Source organism: Lactuca serriola, chromosome 6 (genome assembly GCF_051521515.1).
Source record: "Lactuca serriola cultivar US96UC23 chromosome 6, Lser_US96UC23_V15, whole genome shotgun sequence".
NCBI classification, from domain to species: domain Eukaryota; kingdom Viridiplantae; phylum Streptophyta; class Magnoliopsida; order Asterales; family Asteraceae; genus Lactuca; species Lactuca serriola.
Genome location: NC_136413.1, coordinates 76,077,755 through 76,091,108, shown reverse-complemented (window position 1 = coordinate 76,091,108; position 13,354 = coordinate 76,077,755). Strand labels below are relative to the sequence as shown.

At 33.9% G+C, this 13,354-nt stretch overlaps 2 protein-coding genes across 2 annotated transcripts; both read left to right on the top strand.

Moving 5' to 3' along the window:
• The first annotated feature begins 2,334 nt into the window (after nucleotides 1-2,334).
• Nucleotides 2,335-7,316, top strand: LOC145059155 (DEAD-box ATP-dependent RNA helicase 11-like). The gene is made up of 7 exons (XM_079007021.1): nucleotides 2,335-2,527; nucleotides 2,782-3,747; nucleotides 3,834-3,917; nucleotides 4,953-5,195; nucleotides 5,281-5,448; nucleotides 6,267-6,380; nucleotides 6,455-7,316. Exons 2-7 carry the CDS (start codon nucleotides 2,971-2,973, stop codon nucleotides 6,986-6,988), a joined length of 1,920 nt encoding a protein of 639 aa, XP_078863147.1. The 5' UTR covers nucleotides 2,335-2,527; nucleotides 2,782-2,970; the 3' UTR covers nucleotides 6,989-7,316.
• Nucleotides 7,317-9,833: 2,517 nt separating this feature from the next.
• LOC145059154 (F-box/kelch-repeat protein At1g55270-like) lies at nucleotides 9,834-12,933 on the top strand. The gene is made up of 2 exons (XM_079007020.1): nucleotides 9,834-10,385; nucleotides 11,440-12,933. The coding sequence occupies exons 1-2, from the start codon at nucleotides 10,314-10,316 to the stop codon at nucleotides 12,688-12,690; spliced, it is 1,323 nt and encodes a 440-aa protein (XP_078863146.1). The 5' UTR covers nucleotides 9,834-10,313; the 3' UTR covers nucleotides 12,691-12,933.
• Nucleotides 12,934-13,354: the final 421 nt, after the last annotated feature.

Sequence of the window (13,354 nt, the reverse complement as noted above, 5' to 3'; positions counted from 1 at the left end):
GAGCTAAGTGAGACATGATCTGAGGTGGGAAACCTCAGATCTGACTTGAGAGGTCCTTAGAGGCTAGATGCCTCGGCTTTAGTGGCCCAAATGAAGGTTGTTGAGCAAAAACCTTCATGAAGAATGTGTTTTGGTGTTTTGGAGCTATAACACCGTACATTAGTGTAAAGATCGAAACTTTACGAAAGTGTTAAGCTTTGGAATGATAGATCTATAGATTAGAGTGCTAGATCTGGTTGAAATCGTCTGGATAAGGAAAAGTCTGAATGGACTCGCCGAGTCAATGAGCCGACTCGACGAGTCGGCTAGGGTTTCATGTCTGGACTGAATCGCGATGTAGCCCGACGAGTCGTGGGGTCGACTCGACGAGTTAAGTTGGATCTTCAAGAGACTTCGGGAAGGTGAGTGAACTCGACGAGTCACAAAGGTGTACTCGCCGAGTCGGGCCAAGTGGGATTGTTGACTTGAGTTGACTTCTGTTGATTGTGGGGTATTGGTCAACATAAGTAATAAAGACCACAGAGGGATAAAATGGTCTTTTATCCACTTCCCAATTAGAGAGGGAAAGATTAATCGTCGGTTTAATTAGAGATATTTGCCTTATGTGTTAGGGGGTGGCGAGTTCGAGATTCGAGTGTGAGGATAGCTGTTTTATACTTTCCAGGTGAGTCTTCTCACTATATCTTACCTAAAGTGGTAATTAGAGTTATGTGACAAAGTATTTTGTATGCTATTTATGTGATGTGATGTACTGCATTATTTCTATGTGACTTATGCTGTGTGTGTGTGTTCCAGAGTATACAAAGTTATGACCGAAAGGTCCACAGAGTTAGGACCAGAGGGTCCACAGAGTCAGGACCAGAGGGTCCATAGAGTTATAGCCTCGAGTGGCTAATATGTGTTTTATGTGGTATTTTGGGGAACTCACTAAGCTTCATGCTTACCGTGTTATGTGTTATGTATTTCAGGTTTTCCTCTCGGAATCGCGGGACGACACCGACTTGATTGTACACACCAAAGAAAGAGTTATGAGGATCCTGGATTATTAATGGAGTTGTGGTTGTAATTGAATAAAAGAGATTTTTATACGAGATCTTATGAAGAGTTTGCATTTTAAAAATGAAAAATTGTTTTAAATTTTCACGTCGTTACATTTATCAGATCACATAGTTATTCCGGAGGAACAAAATAGTGACGAAGCAGAGGTGCAGGCTGATGAATACACTAGATGAATCATCTCAGTTCTTTGATTTAGTTTATGGTTTCTAAGAATATTGATGTAGAAAGGGAAGCTATGAACAAAAGCAATGTGTGTTTAAGCATGAATTTAAATGAAGGTGAAGGAGATGGAGACAGATGGTGGTGATGATGAACAAGACAGATTAAAAGAGGGGTCCACAAATTTATTAACAATTTCTTTTATTAACAAGACAGTGTAACCTTCAAAAACAGGTAAATGTACGAAATTAACAGGTAAAATACAAGTTCGTACCCTTCAGAAGCAAAAAAAAAAAAAAATCTCATTTAAACCAATATACGAAACATTATTGGGTTATAGTGACAATAACCCTTAATAATGTCTTTAAATTTGTCTTTCTGTATTGATTCCTTATAATTGGTTGTTGTTGAGTTCATGGATATAAATAGTTGATTGGTCGATTTGAGTTTTAACTCTTTAACTTATAATATTTTTTTTTAAAACAAAGTAAATTAAAGTCATAAATAATTTTTTTTTTAATTCTTATAAAACGCCAAATTGGATTTTATTTGATATAAATTTCTCGGTTTTCATACATCTTTGTGTCATTTTATCGTTTACAATGGCTATGGGATTTACATGGGAAATATGATTCTCGTGTGTTCCTTTTTGGGTTTTCGTTATTTATAAATTTTATGTATACCTAATACCTTTTGTCTGTTTTGACAAACTTTTACTATATTTTGCTTAAAAGCCGTGTGAGTAGTAGTTTCTTCACCAAGTATTTGTTGGGAGATCTTTCACTTAGATGATTGTGGGTATGGTGCTTGAAATTTTAGGTGCTCTTTGGTAAACATGAATCATAGAAGAAAGGAATGAAGTATTAGGATAGAATGAAAAAATTGTGAAATGTGAGTTTGTATTACATTATTTTTGTCCTAGTTATTTATCATAAACCTTGTAATTGTAACACAAAAATGATGAAAAAGTGTTTACAAAAAAAGAAGGTTAAAGGTATGTAAATACTGACCACAATATTTGTAGGTTTTGAAGGGCATCACCCAACCCCCAATTTTCTATTGGTTTTCACTTTCCACTTTCCCATCCCTTATTTGTGTCCTTTGAAACAGCCGAGACCCTAAAAGAAAAGAAAAACCCCAAAACCAAATTTTCTTTAAAAGAATTTGTAGAGAGATAGAGAGAGAGAGAGAAAACCACGGACAAAGAAAGATATTTTTATTTTTCGTATCGCCTTCTTCTTTTGTTCTTCCTCACAAAATTAGGGTTTCTGCTTTGGTTACCCTGCACATTCCCATCGACGTTATTCGCGTAAGTTATCTTCTCTTCTCTTCTCATACATGTTCGCGTGTCTTTTACTTTTACATGTTTATCATATGTTTATAATGGATGCGTGTTTTTCTTATCGTAAAAGCATATTTCCAACTCGTGATGCATTTTTCTTGCTTCTATCTTCATATATTTGTTGAAATTTGTAGATCATTTGCGTATGTTGCATGTTGTATTGCTTTGAGTTTTATGCTTCGAGGAAACGCTAAACTTTTTACTGCTTTTGGTTTGATCAGGAATTTTGCTGTGGATAGAGTGGAAAGCAGATTGTATTATTCGTTTTGATGTTGACGAAAGCTTTACGGTTAGATTGAATCGATAAAAGTTTGTTTATTTTTGGGAATTTTGAAGGTGTTCGACAAAAAACCTGGTTCCGAAGGAGAATTGAGGGGGGAAAAAGCTAAAACCAAGGGTTTCGTTTGAGTATGCCAACTTCTTGGGCTGATTCAGTTGCTGCAGCTGAAAACGCGGCTGCTGGTTCATATGTAGGGAATTCAAATTCTTTAGCCCCAAACCGATCAACCTATGTTCCTCCACATCTCCGTAACAGACCTGGTAGCGCAGAGGCGGCACCACCACCAGCCACCGCCAACACTGGCTCTACTTCTGCTGTACCCGTTGTCGGTGGGGGAGCCCCCAACCGTTGGGCTGCTCCTGTTCCTGGTCCTAGAAACGACTTCAGGTCAGGGTACAGTGGCGGTGGTGGTGGTGGCGGTGGACGTGGCGGCGGCGGCGGTTGGAACAACAGGAGTGGTGGCTGGGACCGTGGAAGAGACCGTGAAGTTAACCCTTTTGGAGATGAAGAAAACACTACTAGTGAACAAGACTTCTTAGAACAGGAGAACACTGGAATCAACTTTGATGCTTATGAAGATATTCCAGTGGAGACAAGTGGTGATAATGTCCCACCTCCTGTGAACACTTTTGCTGAGATTGATTTAGGGGAAGCTTTAAATTTAAACATTAGGAGGTGCAAGTATGTGAAGCCAACTCCTGTTCAAAGACATGCCATTCCAATCTCTCTTGGTGGAAGGGATTTAATGGCTTGTGCTCAAACAGGGTCAGGAAAGACAGCTGCTTTTTGTTTTCCAATCATCAGTGGGATAATGAGAGGGCAATTTGGTCAAAGAGCTCCACGAATGCCACGTACAGCATGTCCACTTGCTCTTATTCTCTCCCCTACACGGGAACTATCATGTCAAGTATGTATATGATATTAAGTTTTCTATACTTATTTTCTTATATGTGTTTTGAAGGACTTACTCACCCTTTGCGATTTTGTATGCAGATTCATGAAGAAGCTAGGAAGTTTGCTTATCAAACTGGAGTAAAAGTTGTGGTTGCTTATGGTGGTGCCCCAATAAATCAACAGGTGTGTATTTCTTGTGATTGTATGTTTTTTTGTATAAAGTTTGTGGTTAATGTCAGTATGTTACTTGAGACAAAAGGAAAGATTTGGATAAAAGGAGAAATTAATGGGGCAATTGGTTTGTAGAATGTTTTTAGAAGGAATGTAATCTGTTAAAGAAATTGGAATATGAAGGAGTTATAATGTTTCACTAGGAATGGAATTTAATAAAAAAAATTAATTACTTTTTTTGGTTGTGTATAGTAAATGTTTTTTTGGTTAATTATTAAAACATATAGTGCTATTTTTGATATCTATTTGTTTCAGTATATATATAACAAGGATACTTTGGTCTTTTAATAAAATGGGAACATGTGAAGATTTTCAGTAGTGTTTGGTATATAATAATCGAAGTGGGAATGGAATTGAGCATTACGGGGAATAAAGAAAATCATATTTATTTGCCACATAGGAATGGATTGGAGCATTCCATGGAGGAGTTTTTTTCTTCATCGTATTTTTTGATGGAATGGAGTGATATATTATAATTATAAATTACTTTCTTCATACGTAGTTTTCAATAACAATAGTATTTAATAAAAAAAATAAAACTTCAAATAAATGGTTTTCGTTCTTTCTTCTGAAAATAACTAAACAATTTCTCTAATTTCTATATTTGCAAACAATTTTTTTAAAGTGATAAATAAGCTTTTATCGATTCTTTGAAAACATATATTGTATATTTCAAACCACATAAAATATAACCACATGCAGTTTATTTTAGCTATATATGTATCTTATTTCATTAAATTGCATTTCTATAACATAACATTTTCTGTTTATTTATCAATTTAATTTCATCTACTTTTGTAACTATACATAACAAACAACATGTTTGAATTACTCATTCACATTACACTTTTCCTATCTTTCCAATTCAAGAACATACAAACAAACATAATTGTATAAGAGTCTAATTTGTTTACATGTTTTTTTGATGGGTCCCACACTCCCACTATGTATGATGTGTAATGTAATTTTTGTATTTGATGAGCACAGCTTCGAGAGCTAGAGAGGGGCGTTGACATTCTTGTTGCTACCCCTGGGAGATTGGTTGACCTTCTAGAAAGGGCAAGAGTGTCATTACAGTTTATCAGATATTTAGCTTTGGATGAAGCTGATAGAATGCTTGATATGGGATTCGAACCACAAATCAGGAAAATTGTCCAACAAATGGACATGCCCCCACCAGGTGTCAGACAAACAATGCTTTTCAGTGCCACTTTCCCCAAAGAGATTCAGGTTTTTTTTTGGCGAAATTAATTTAATTCTTAAAAAGAAAAAGAAGTTTTTAATGATGACATGTAATATTATTATTATTATGTAGAGATTGGCTTCTGATTTTCTTGCAAACTACATATTTTTGGCTGTGGGAAGAGTTGGATCAAGTACTGATTTGATTGTGCAAAGAGTTGAATATGTACAAGAAAGTGACAAAAGAAGCCATCTTATGGACCTTCTTCATGCCCAAAGGGCCAATGGTACTCATGGAAAGGTATTTTTTAGTATAATTTTTTCATAAAAGACCCTGTATTTTGTGTTTTTTCCAAATTAAATCTCAACTTGATTCTTTTTTCTAAAAAATTCTTTGCATTTAGACCTTTTTGCAGGTTTACTGATAATTTTCCGGTTTTAGACAATTTTTTTTGTGGAAAATCCTTCAACTTAAAAAAAAAATGAAAAAACCGTCGCATTTGTGGATTTTTTAGGAAAAAGAAAAGTTGGGGTTTTTTTTGGGAAAAAATTGTCTAAAACCCGAAAGTTTTCGGTAAACTTGCTAAAAGGGCCAAATTGGAAAAAATGGAAAAATGCAAGGTCTTTTTAGAAAAACATAAAAGATGTGTTTTTTTCCTAAATAAACCTTTTCTTTATTTTTTCATGAAAAACATTTTATATATTTTCATTTTTTCTGAAAAAACCCTCAACTTTGTCTTTTTGGAAAAAAACCTCTCAACCTTCTAAATGTTTCCAAATAAATCCTCAACTTTTTTAGTTTTTCCTGAAAAAACCCTCACATTTTACAACTTTTTTTTATAGAAAAATGACTAAAAGGTCCACAAGATTGGAAAAAATGAAAAAAAATGCAAGGTCTTTTTCATAAAAAAAATAAAGTTGAGGTTTAATCCAGAACAAATACAAAATATAAGCCCTCGAAGAAAATTTAAATTTGTGGTTTAATCCGGAGAAAACCACAATGTATAAGGTTTTTTATGATATTAACCCGTTTTTCAATCTTTCTTTCTTAAAAAAAAAAATTCTAATTTTTCTCCCATTGATTAATGTAATAAATAATAATGTTTAATGTTTTTTCAGCAAGCTCTTACATTGGTATTTGTGGAGACAAAAAAAGGTGCTGATTCATTGGAATATTGGTTATGCATGAATGGCTTCCCTGCAACCACTATTCATGGTGATAGAACACAACAGGTATTTATTTATTTATTCATATTTTAAAAAAAATTCATTTTAGTAAATAAAAAATGACCAATTTACCCTTGTAGGAACGCGAACAAGCATTAAGATCATTCAAAAGCGGAAACACACCAATCCTAGTGGCAACAGACGTAGCAGCACGTGGACTCGACATCCCACACGTGGCCCACGTGGTCAACTTTGACCTCCCAAACGACATCGACGATTACGTCCACCGAATCGGAAGAACCGGCCGCGCCGGAAAATCCGGTCTCGCCACCGCCTTCTTCAACGACAACAACTCCTCCATGGCCCGCCCCCTCTCCGACCTCATGCAAGAAGCCAACCAAGAAGTCCCCGCCTGGCTCGCTCGCTACGCCGCCCGCGCTTCCTACGGCGGCGGCAAGAACCGCCGCGGTGGCGGTGGCCGCTTCGGCGGTCGCGATTTCCGGCGAGACTCCAATTTCAACCGCGGCGGTGGTGGAGATTATTATGGCGGCGGAGGCGGCGGGAACATGAACAGCTACGGTGGAGCTTATGGTGGCGGATATGGTGGCGGCGGCGGCGGGTATGGTGGTGGTGGTGGTGGTTATAATCCCGGTGTTGCGAGTGCTTGGGATTAATATTAATATTATTATTATGATTATTATTATTATAATAGTTGTTTTTGGTGTAATTTACTTTTTTTAACCCTTGATGGGTGAAGTTGGGTTTAGAGGATAGTTGGTCTTCTTCTGCTAACAGAGTAGGGTTAAAATTTGGTGGTTGATGGGTTGTGGTGGGTGGGTGATGACGTGGCATGTATACGATGATGATAAAAACGTATTTTTATTTTTTTTATTTTCTGCAACCCGAGTTGAGGGTCTGTAGATTATTTGCGGCTTTTGTGTTGCTATTTTTCTGCAGAGCCTTGTTTATCGTTTAAAAAATGAAAGTGTGCTTGTTTTTAAATGTTTTTTATTTTTATTGTTATTATTATTTTTATTATTATTCTGGTTGTGTTGTTAGAAAGGTCTTTATTTTGGTATGTAGTTAAGAGGTAGACGTATTGTGTAGTAAAGAAGTGTCGGTTTGGTGTTGTTGAGAGAAAGAAGTTAATGTAGGTTGGTGATGTCTATTTATTGTAAAATATCTACTCAAAAGCTATATTTAATGTTCTCTTTTTAATTAAATTGTTGATACATCGATACAATGCTTGGTTATCTAATGAGTGGCATTTGATATTTTTAAAATCTTATCGATTAAATATAATTAAAACTGATATTGTTTTCATGTTAATAGATTAAAGTTTCTTCTTCTATATTGAGTTATAGTGTTATTATGCACTTGTTTAGTTGCTCTTTCGTACGCAAACTACAAAAAAGTATATTTTGATCATTTTTGTAGTTTAATCAAATAAAAACAGCCTAAGATTGACAACGTCAATCACTTGACATGTTATATGAACAATCTGACAACTTTTTAGATTACACTATTACTACCTAACATATTTAGTGATCGACAAAGAAACAGTTGTCAAACTTGAATGACAATGTTCAATTGCAAAATTTATAATATAGTGATTTTTTTAATCCACAGATTAATCCACAAAACCGCAGCAGAGTGTTATTTTGAATTGGACAATTTTTTCAATTTGTGCATGAACAAAAAAGTTAATGATGGATTAGGTAGTTTGTAAAATTCTGGTTATGCGTGGAAAGTTGAGATTAATTATATAACGACGATAAACAATGAGTGGATGTTGTTTTGCATCAAAAAACAAGAAGAATCGAAGGGTGCCGTTATATTTGACTTTAAAACATAAATACGAAAAATCCATCTGTTACAGAATCAGTTTAAGATTCTCATGAAAATTTGTGGGACGAATCGACATGAAACGATAGTGTCATAACTTGTTTATGTGGTAAAAAACAAAATAACTTTGAAATTGGTTTTTCTGACTCGGAACAAATAAAACGTTTTTTTAGACGTTTTCAAGTAAATAAAGTAAATCATGTTTTGAGAGAACTAGATATCTGTTATATGCCTTTACCTTTTGATCAATCATATTATAAAATATTGTTGTAGCTCATTAAGTTTTTATATTTTATAGTTTTATCAAATAACATTTAAGATATTTAACTTTAGATGAATCAAGTTGTAGGAAAAAAAAATAATATAACCAACGGCCGGCAATTCAATATTTGACCTTAACAAAGCTATATTAATTAGCCTAATCAAAGATTAGTATTTTTTAGGCAAAATACATAAATTTCTATATATTTTGGTTCTTTTATAGTATAACTATTATATTTTTCTATAATAAATAAAAGTCATTCAAGTCTAATAATTTTCTATGTCGATCATTTTGACCTTCATTGACCTGTTATAACATGTCAACACGGTCGTAATTTAATAGAAGTTTTATCAACATTTATATATATATTACACAGTGTCAAAATTTAATAATATAATGTTCACTAAAGTCACTGACTTTGACAAAATTTTATATAGTGATCACTTTAATCGTATTATAACAGGTCCACATGGTTGATAATATTTTTTGCCACAAAAGTAAAATATAGTAGTGGTAAAACATTAAAAATATCAAAATATAATGACTTTTACATAATTTATCATAATTTTTTACTATTGTTCATAACAATTTTGTTAATCTTAATCACACGTGATTCTAAAACTCAACTTTATAAAATATACTGTGTTACACAAATTGACCGAAAAATTTACTGTTTGATACTTATTGATTTCATAATTATTGACATCTAAATCACATCAAAATCTTAACAAAGGGTAAATTTGAAATATAATGTTTATAAGGTATTAGTAAAATTTATTTCTATAATATGACCATTGCAAAAGATTTATTGTCTGAAAAAAAAAGAATTTACACTTTACATCATTTCATTTAAAAGGATATCTCATCATATATCCCAAATTTAGAAAGAGTAAATATTTTACATTCAATTCTCTATTGTTTTTTTTAACCTTTTAGCCTAAAAAGTGCACTTTTTTTGTCAACATATATGCACAAACTATTGTAACATCAAAATAGATGTATATCAAATCAATGGTTTCCACTATGTTTCGATTTGTAAAAAAAAAAAAAAATGATAAGATTATATAAAAAAGTATCATTTAAGTTGATAAAATTATTGTCTTAAAACATGTCATTTAAATTGTATTTTACTATGTTAAGATCAAATGTCTTAATCTACAACCAAGAAAACTAAAAAAATTCTACATAACAAAAAATAATTAGTTATGCCACATACCCTTTATTTTGTCATAAATTAATCACCATTTTTAGAAAATACAAAATAAATAGTATGTTTTAGAAGAATAATTAATTTCACAAAAAAGAAATATATATATACATTTTTTATATTTATAGACAAAAATCTATTATTCCCCATATATGATATTTTTGGAAACATAATCATTATTTGACAACAACAAAAAAATCTAAATCTAATAGTTATAGAAATAAATCACTCTAAAACAATAATATCCCAATTGAGAGTCAAAATTCACATATGAATATATGATGATGATATTCATATGAATGAATGTTCCACTTTCTTGACAACAAAATCAACACGTCTCCAGATGTAATTCCCCACTTAATCAAATTAGACTCTCTTCTCTTCACACCAAACAACACTCTCAAGTTTTTGAAGTTTCTGCAAAGCTCTTACTTTCAAGCACCAACAAACACACACACACACATCTTTCGTTACATTTTCATCTAAAATTAGAAGAAAAAAAGTCATTTTTTGGGTACTGGGGTTCCTTTTTTCTTTCTGAAATACCTTAATCTTTGGATCAGATTTCAAGATTGTCGATTATCGATCTGAAACACCATGTATTTCTTGATTATTTGATTTGTGGGTTTATTATACGAAAAGAAATTGAATTTCTTTATATGAAATTACTGGAATTGTGAGCGAGATGGCTCAATTATCTGAACGTGAAAGGTCGCCTAATGTGCAGCGAAGGGGGTTTCGAGTTCAAGCTCCATTGGTGAGCCCCATGTCTTCTTTGACTTTTTCTTGCTTATTGTTTCTGTACTTCGTTACTATATAGATGGTACCCACATCAAATTGTGCTCAAATTAACAGTTGTTTTTAACAATTATTGACATTATATGCATTGAATTTCTTGGGTTTTGATTCTTTACATCATCTTCCAGTAGGTTACGAGTATATAGGGATACCCAGATGGAATTACGATGAAATGAACAATTTTTTTTTAATGAAATTGTTGATTTTAGGTTGTGGGTTTTGTTTCTTTACATAATCTTTGGGTAGATTACTAGTATCGAGAGGTACCCAAATGGAATTACGATGAAACGAGCATTTCTTTTTCAAGAATCATTGACCTTAGTTTATGGGTTTTGGTTCTTTACATCATCTGTAGAGTAGTGTATACTGTATAGCAATTTCCAGATGAAATTAGTCATACAATGTGCAAAATTTTAAGAGTTTTAGACATTATTTATGGAAGGAATTCTGTTAAATGTGCTTTCTTTTAACAAGGTTTTGTTGATCTTAAAAATGGAGTACTAATTGTTGTCTGTTTGTTAATTCTGCTTTACGAAAACAGAGTTCATTTGCTAAATTATGAGTAAAAACTATTTGTTTCTCCCAATTGTCATCTATGACATCTATGACTTCAAGTTTCATTAATTAGTTTATACTTATAGTATTTGTATAACCAAATTCTGATTATGATTATCTAATTATTTTGGGGTCAAATTACTATCAAAGAGTATAGTGCATTATACAACTTCAAAACTACAAAAGCACATCCAAACACCCCCCATCTTCTTTTATAGCCTATTATCTAATTCTCATTGTCCTTCAAAAAAAGGTTATTCTTCCAATAACCTCTAAGCTGGCCCACACCATCCCAGCTAGACTGACAGAGTATCATGTGAGATGTAAATCAGGTACACAGACAGCCCACATGACATTGGATAAACAATATCCGTCTCAAATAAATGTTGTATGACTTTTTTTGGACCGAGTAAACTGTCTGAATTAAAGTAATTGACCATTTTACCCTTCCGATTCAGGTGGATTCCGTATCATGCTATTGCAAAGTTGATGCGGGATTAAAAACAGTCGCCGGGGCCCGCAAATTCGTTCCCGGGTCAAAAATTTGCATCCAACCCGACATCAACCCACACGCACACAAAACCAAAAACAGCCGAAAAGAGCGGACCCGCATCCAACCGCCCCTCCTCCCGGGTCTCCCCGATGACCTGGCAATTGCGTGTCTAACGCGGGTCCCACGAGCCGAACACAACAAACTCCGGTTAGTTTCCAAAAGATTTTTCAGACTCTTATCAAGCAACTACTTTTACTCCCTTAGAAAAACCCTAGGAATGGCTGAAGAATGGGTTTATGTCTTCAAACGAGATCGTGATGGAAGAATCTCATGGCATGCATTCGACCCCACTTACCAAATTTGGCAACCACTTCCACCTGTCCCGGTTGATTACGAAAATGCCCTTGGGTTTGGATGTGCGGTTTTGAGCGGTTGTCATCTTTATTTATTTGGCGGGAAAGATCCTTTAAAGGGTTCGATGAGACGTGTGGTGTTTTATAATGCGAGAACAAATCGATGGCATAAAGCTCCCGATATGCAAAGAAAGCGACATTTTTTTGGATCTTGTGTTATAAACAATTGTCTTTATGTTGCGGGAGGTGAATGTGATGGAGTTCATAGGACTCTTCGATCTGTTGAAGTTTATGATCCAAATAAACGTCGATGGAGTTTTATTACAGATATGAGTACACCAATGGTGCCTTTTATTGGAGTCGTTTATAATGGAAAGTGGTTCTTGAAAGGACTTGGAGCTCATAGAGAGGTTTTGAGTGAAGCGTATACACCAGAATCAAACACGTGGGTGTCAATTACTGATGGAATGATTGCAGGGTGGAGGAATCCGAGTATTTCCATGAACGGAAAGCTTTTTGCTTTGGATTGTCGTGATGGGTGTAAAATTAGGGTTTATGAAGAGGACACGAATTCTTGGAAGAAGTTTATTGATAGTAAAGTTCATCTTGGAAGCTCGCCTGCAATGGAGGCAGCTGCTCTTGTGAATCTTAATGGGAAGTTGTGTATTATTCGGAATAATATGAGTATTAGTCTTGTTGATGTTTCGAGTAAAGATAAAAAAGTGGAAAGTAATCCGAATCTTTGGGAGAATATTGCAGGGAAAGGGCATATAAAGACTTTGTTTACAAATTTATGGTCGAGTATATCAGGGAGGAATGGGCAAAAGAGTCATATTGTGCATTGTCAGGTGCTTCAGGTATGATAAGTTCAAGAACAGGTTACAAATGTGTAAAGAATATGATCTTTAAATCCAAGAAAGCATAGGGTTTTTTTTCGCAATGGTTTGAAAAATTATTATATATGAAGATTGATTCATTGGGCATTTGAAAACCTGTTGATTGGTTAAAGGACATGGATTTGGTTGCAGATTGGAGAGACCTGTATCTTTGAACGTATATGTCGTTTTCTTCTTTCTTTATAAATGTGGTATGATTTTTTTTTTCAAGATCCAATTAGTATAGTTATGAAATGATTTGTGTATACATGTTGGTTAGAACTTAGGATTCCATGTTATGAATATTTAGATTGCTTCTTGATTCTTTTACATTTTAAAAAACGTTTGAATCCAACTTGATGTTTGTATTATACAAAATGGTTATCTTCTAGCAATCCGTTGTGCCAGCATCACTTTAAATTATTTTTCTAAAATTATTTGCAATAAAAATATGCTAGGTTATAAGAGCCCAATAGCCACAATTAGTCATTAGACCAGTCCACATTTCCAAAGAATTGGAACTCCCATATAGAGATGCATATTGACCGTTCTGGTTTTGGTCTTTTTCGGTCCGGTCTTGTGGTTATTTTGTGAGCCTTATTCGAGGTTTTTTGGTCCGGTTTTGATATTTTTCGGTTTTTTGGTTTATGTT

What these genes read in the sequence shown, in the direction of transcription:
- LOC145059155 (XM_079007021.1), top strand. Translation starts at nt 2,971, where the DNA reads ATGCCAACTTCTTGGGCTGATTCAGTTGCTGCAGCTGAAAACGCGGCT. An exon ending in GTGCCCCAATAAATCAACAG is followed by an intron (nt 3,918 to 4,952) that starts GTGTGTATTTCT and finishes TGATGAGCACAG; the next exon opens with CTTCGAGAGCTAGAGAGGGG. An exon ending in CCAATGGTACTCATGGAAAG is followed by an intron (nt 5,449 to 6,266) that starts GTATTTTTTAGT and finishes ATGTTTTTTCAG; the next exon opens with CAAGCTCTTACATTGGTATT.
- LOC145059154 (XM_079007020.1), top strand. Translation starts at nt 10,314, where the DNA reads ATGGCTCAATTATCTGAACGTGAAAGGTCGCCTAATGTGCAGCGAAGG. An exon ending in TTCGAGTTCAAGCTCCATTG is followed by an intron (nt 10,386 to 11,439) that starts GTGAGCCCCATG and finishes CTTCCGATTCAG; the next exon opens with GTGGATTCCGTATCATGCTA.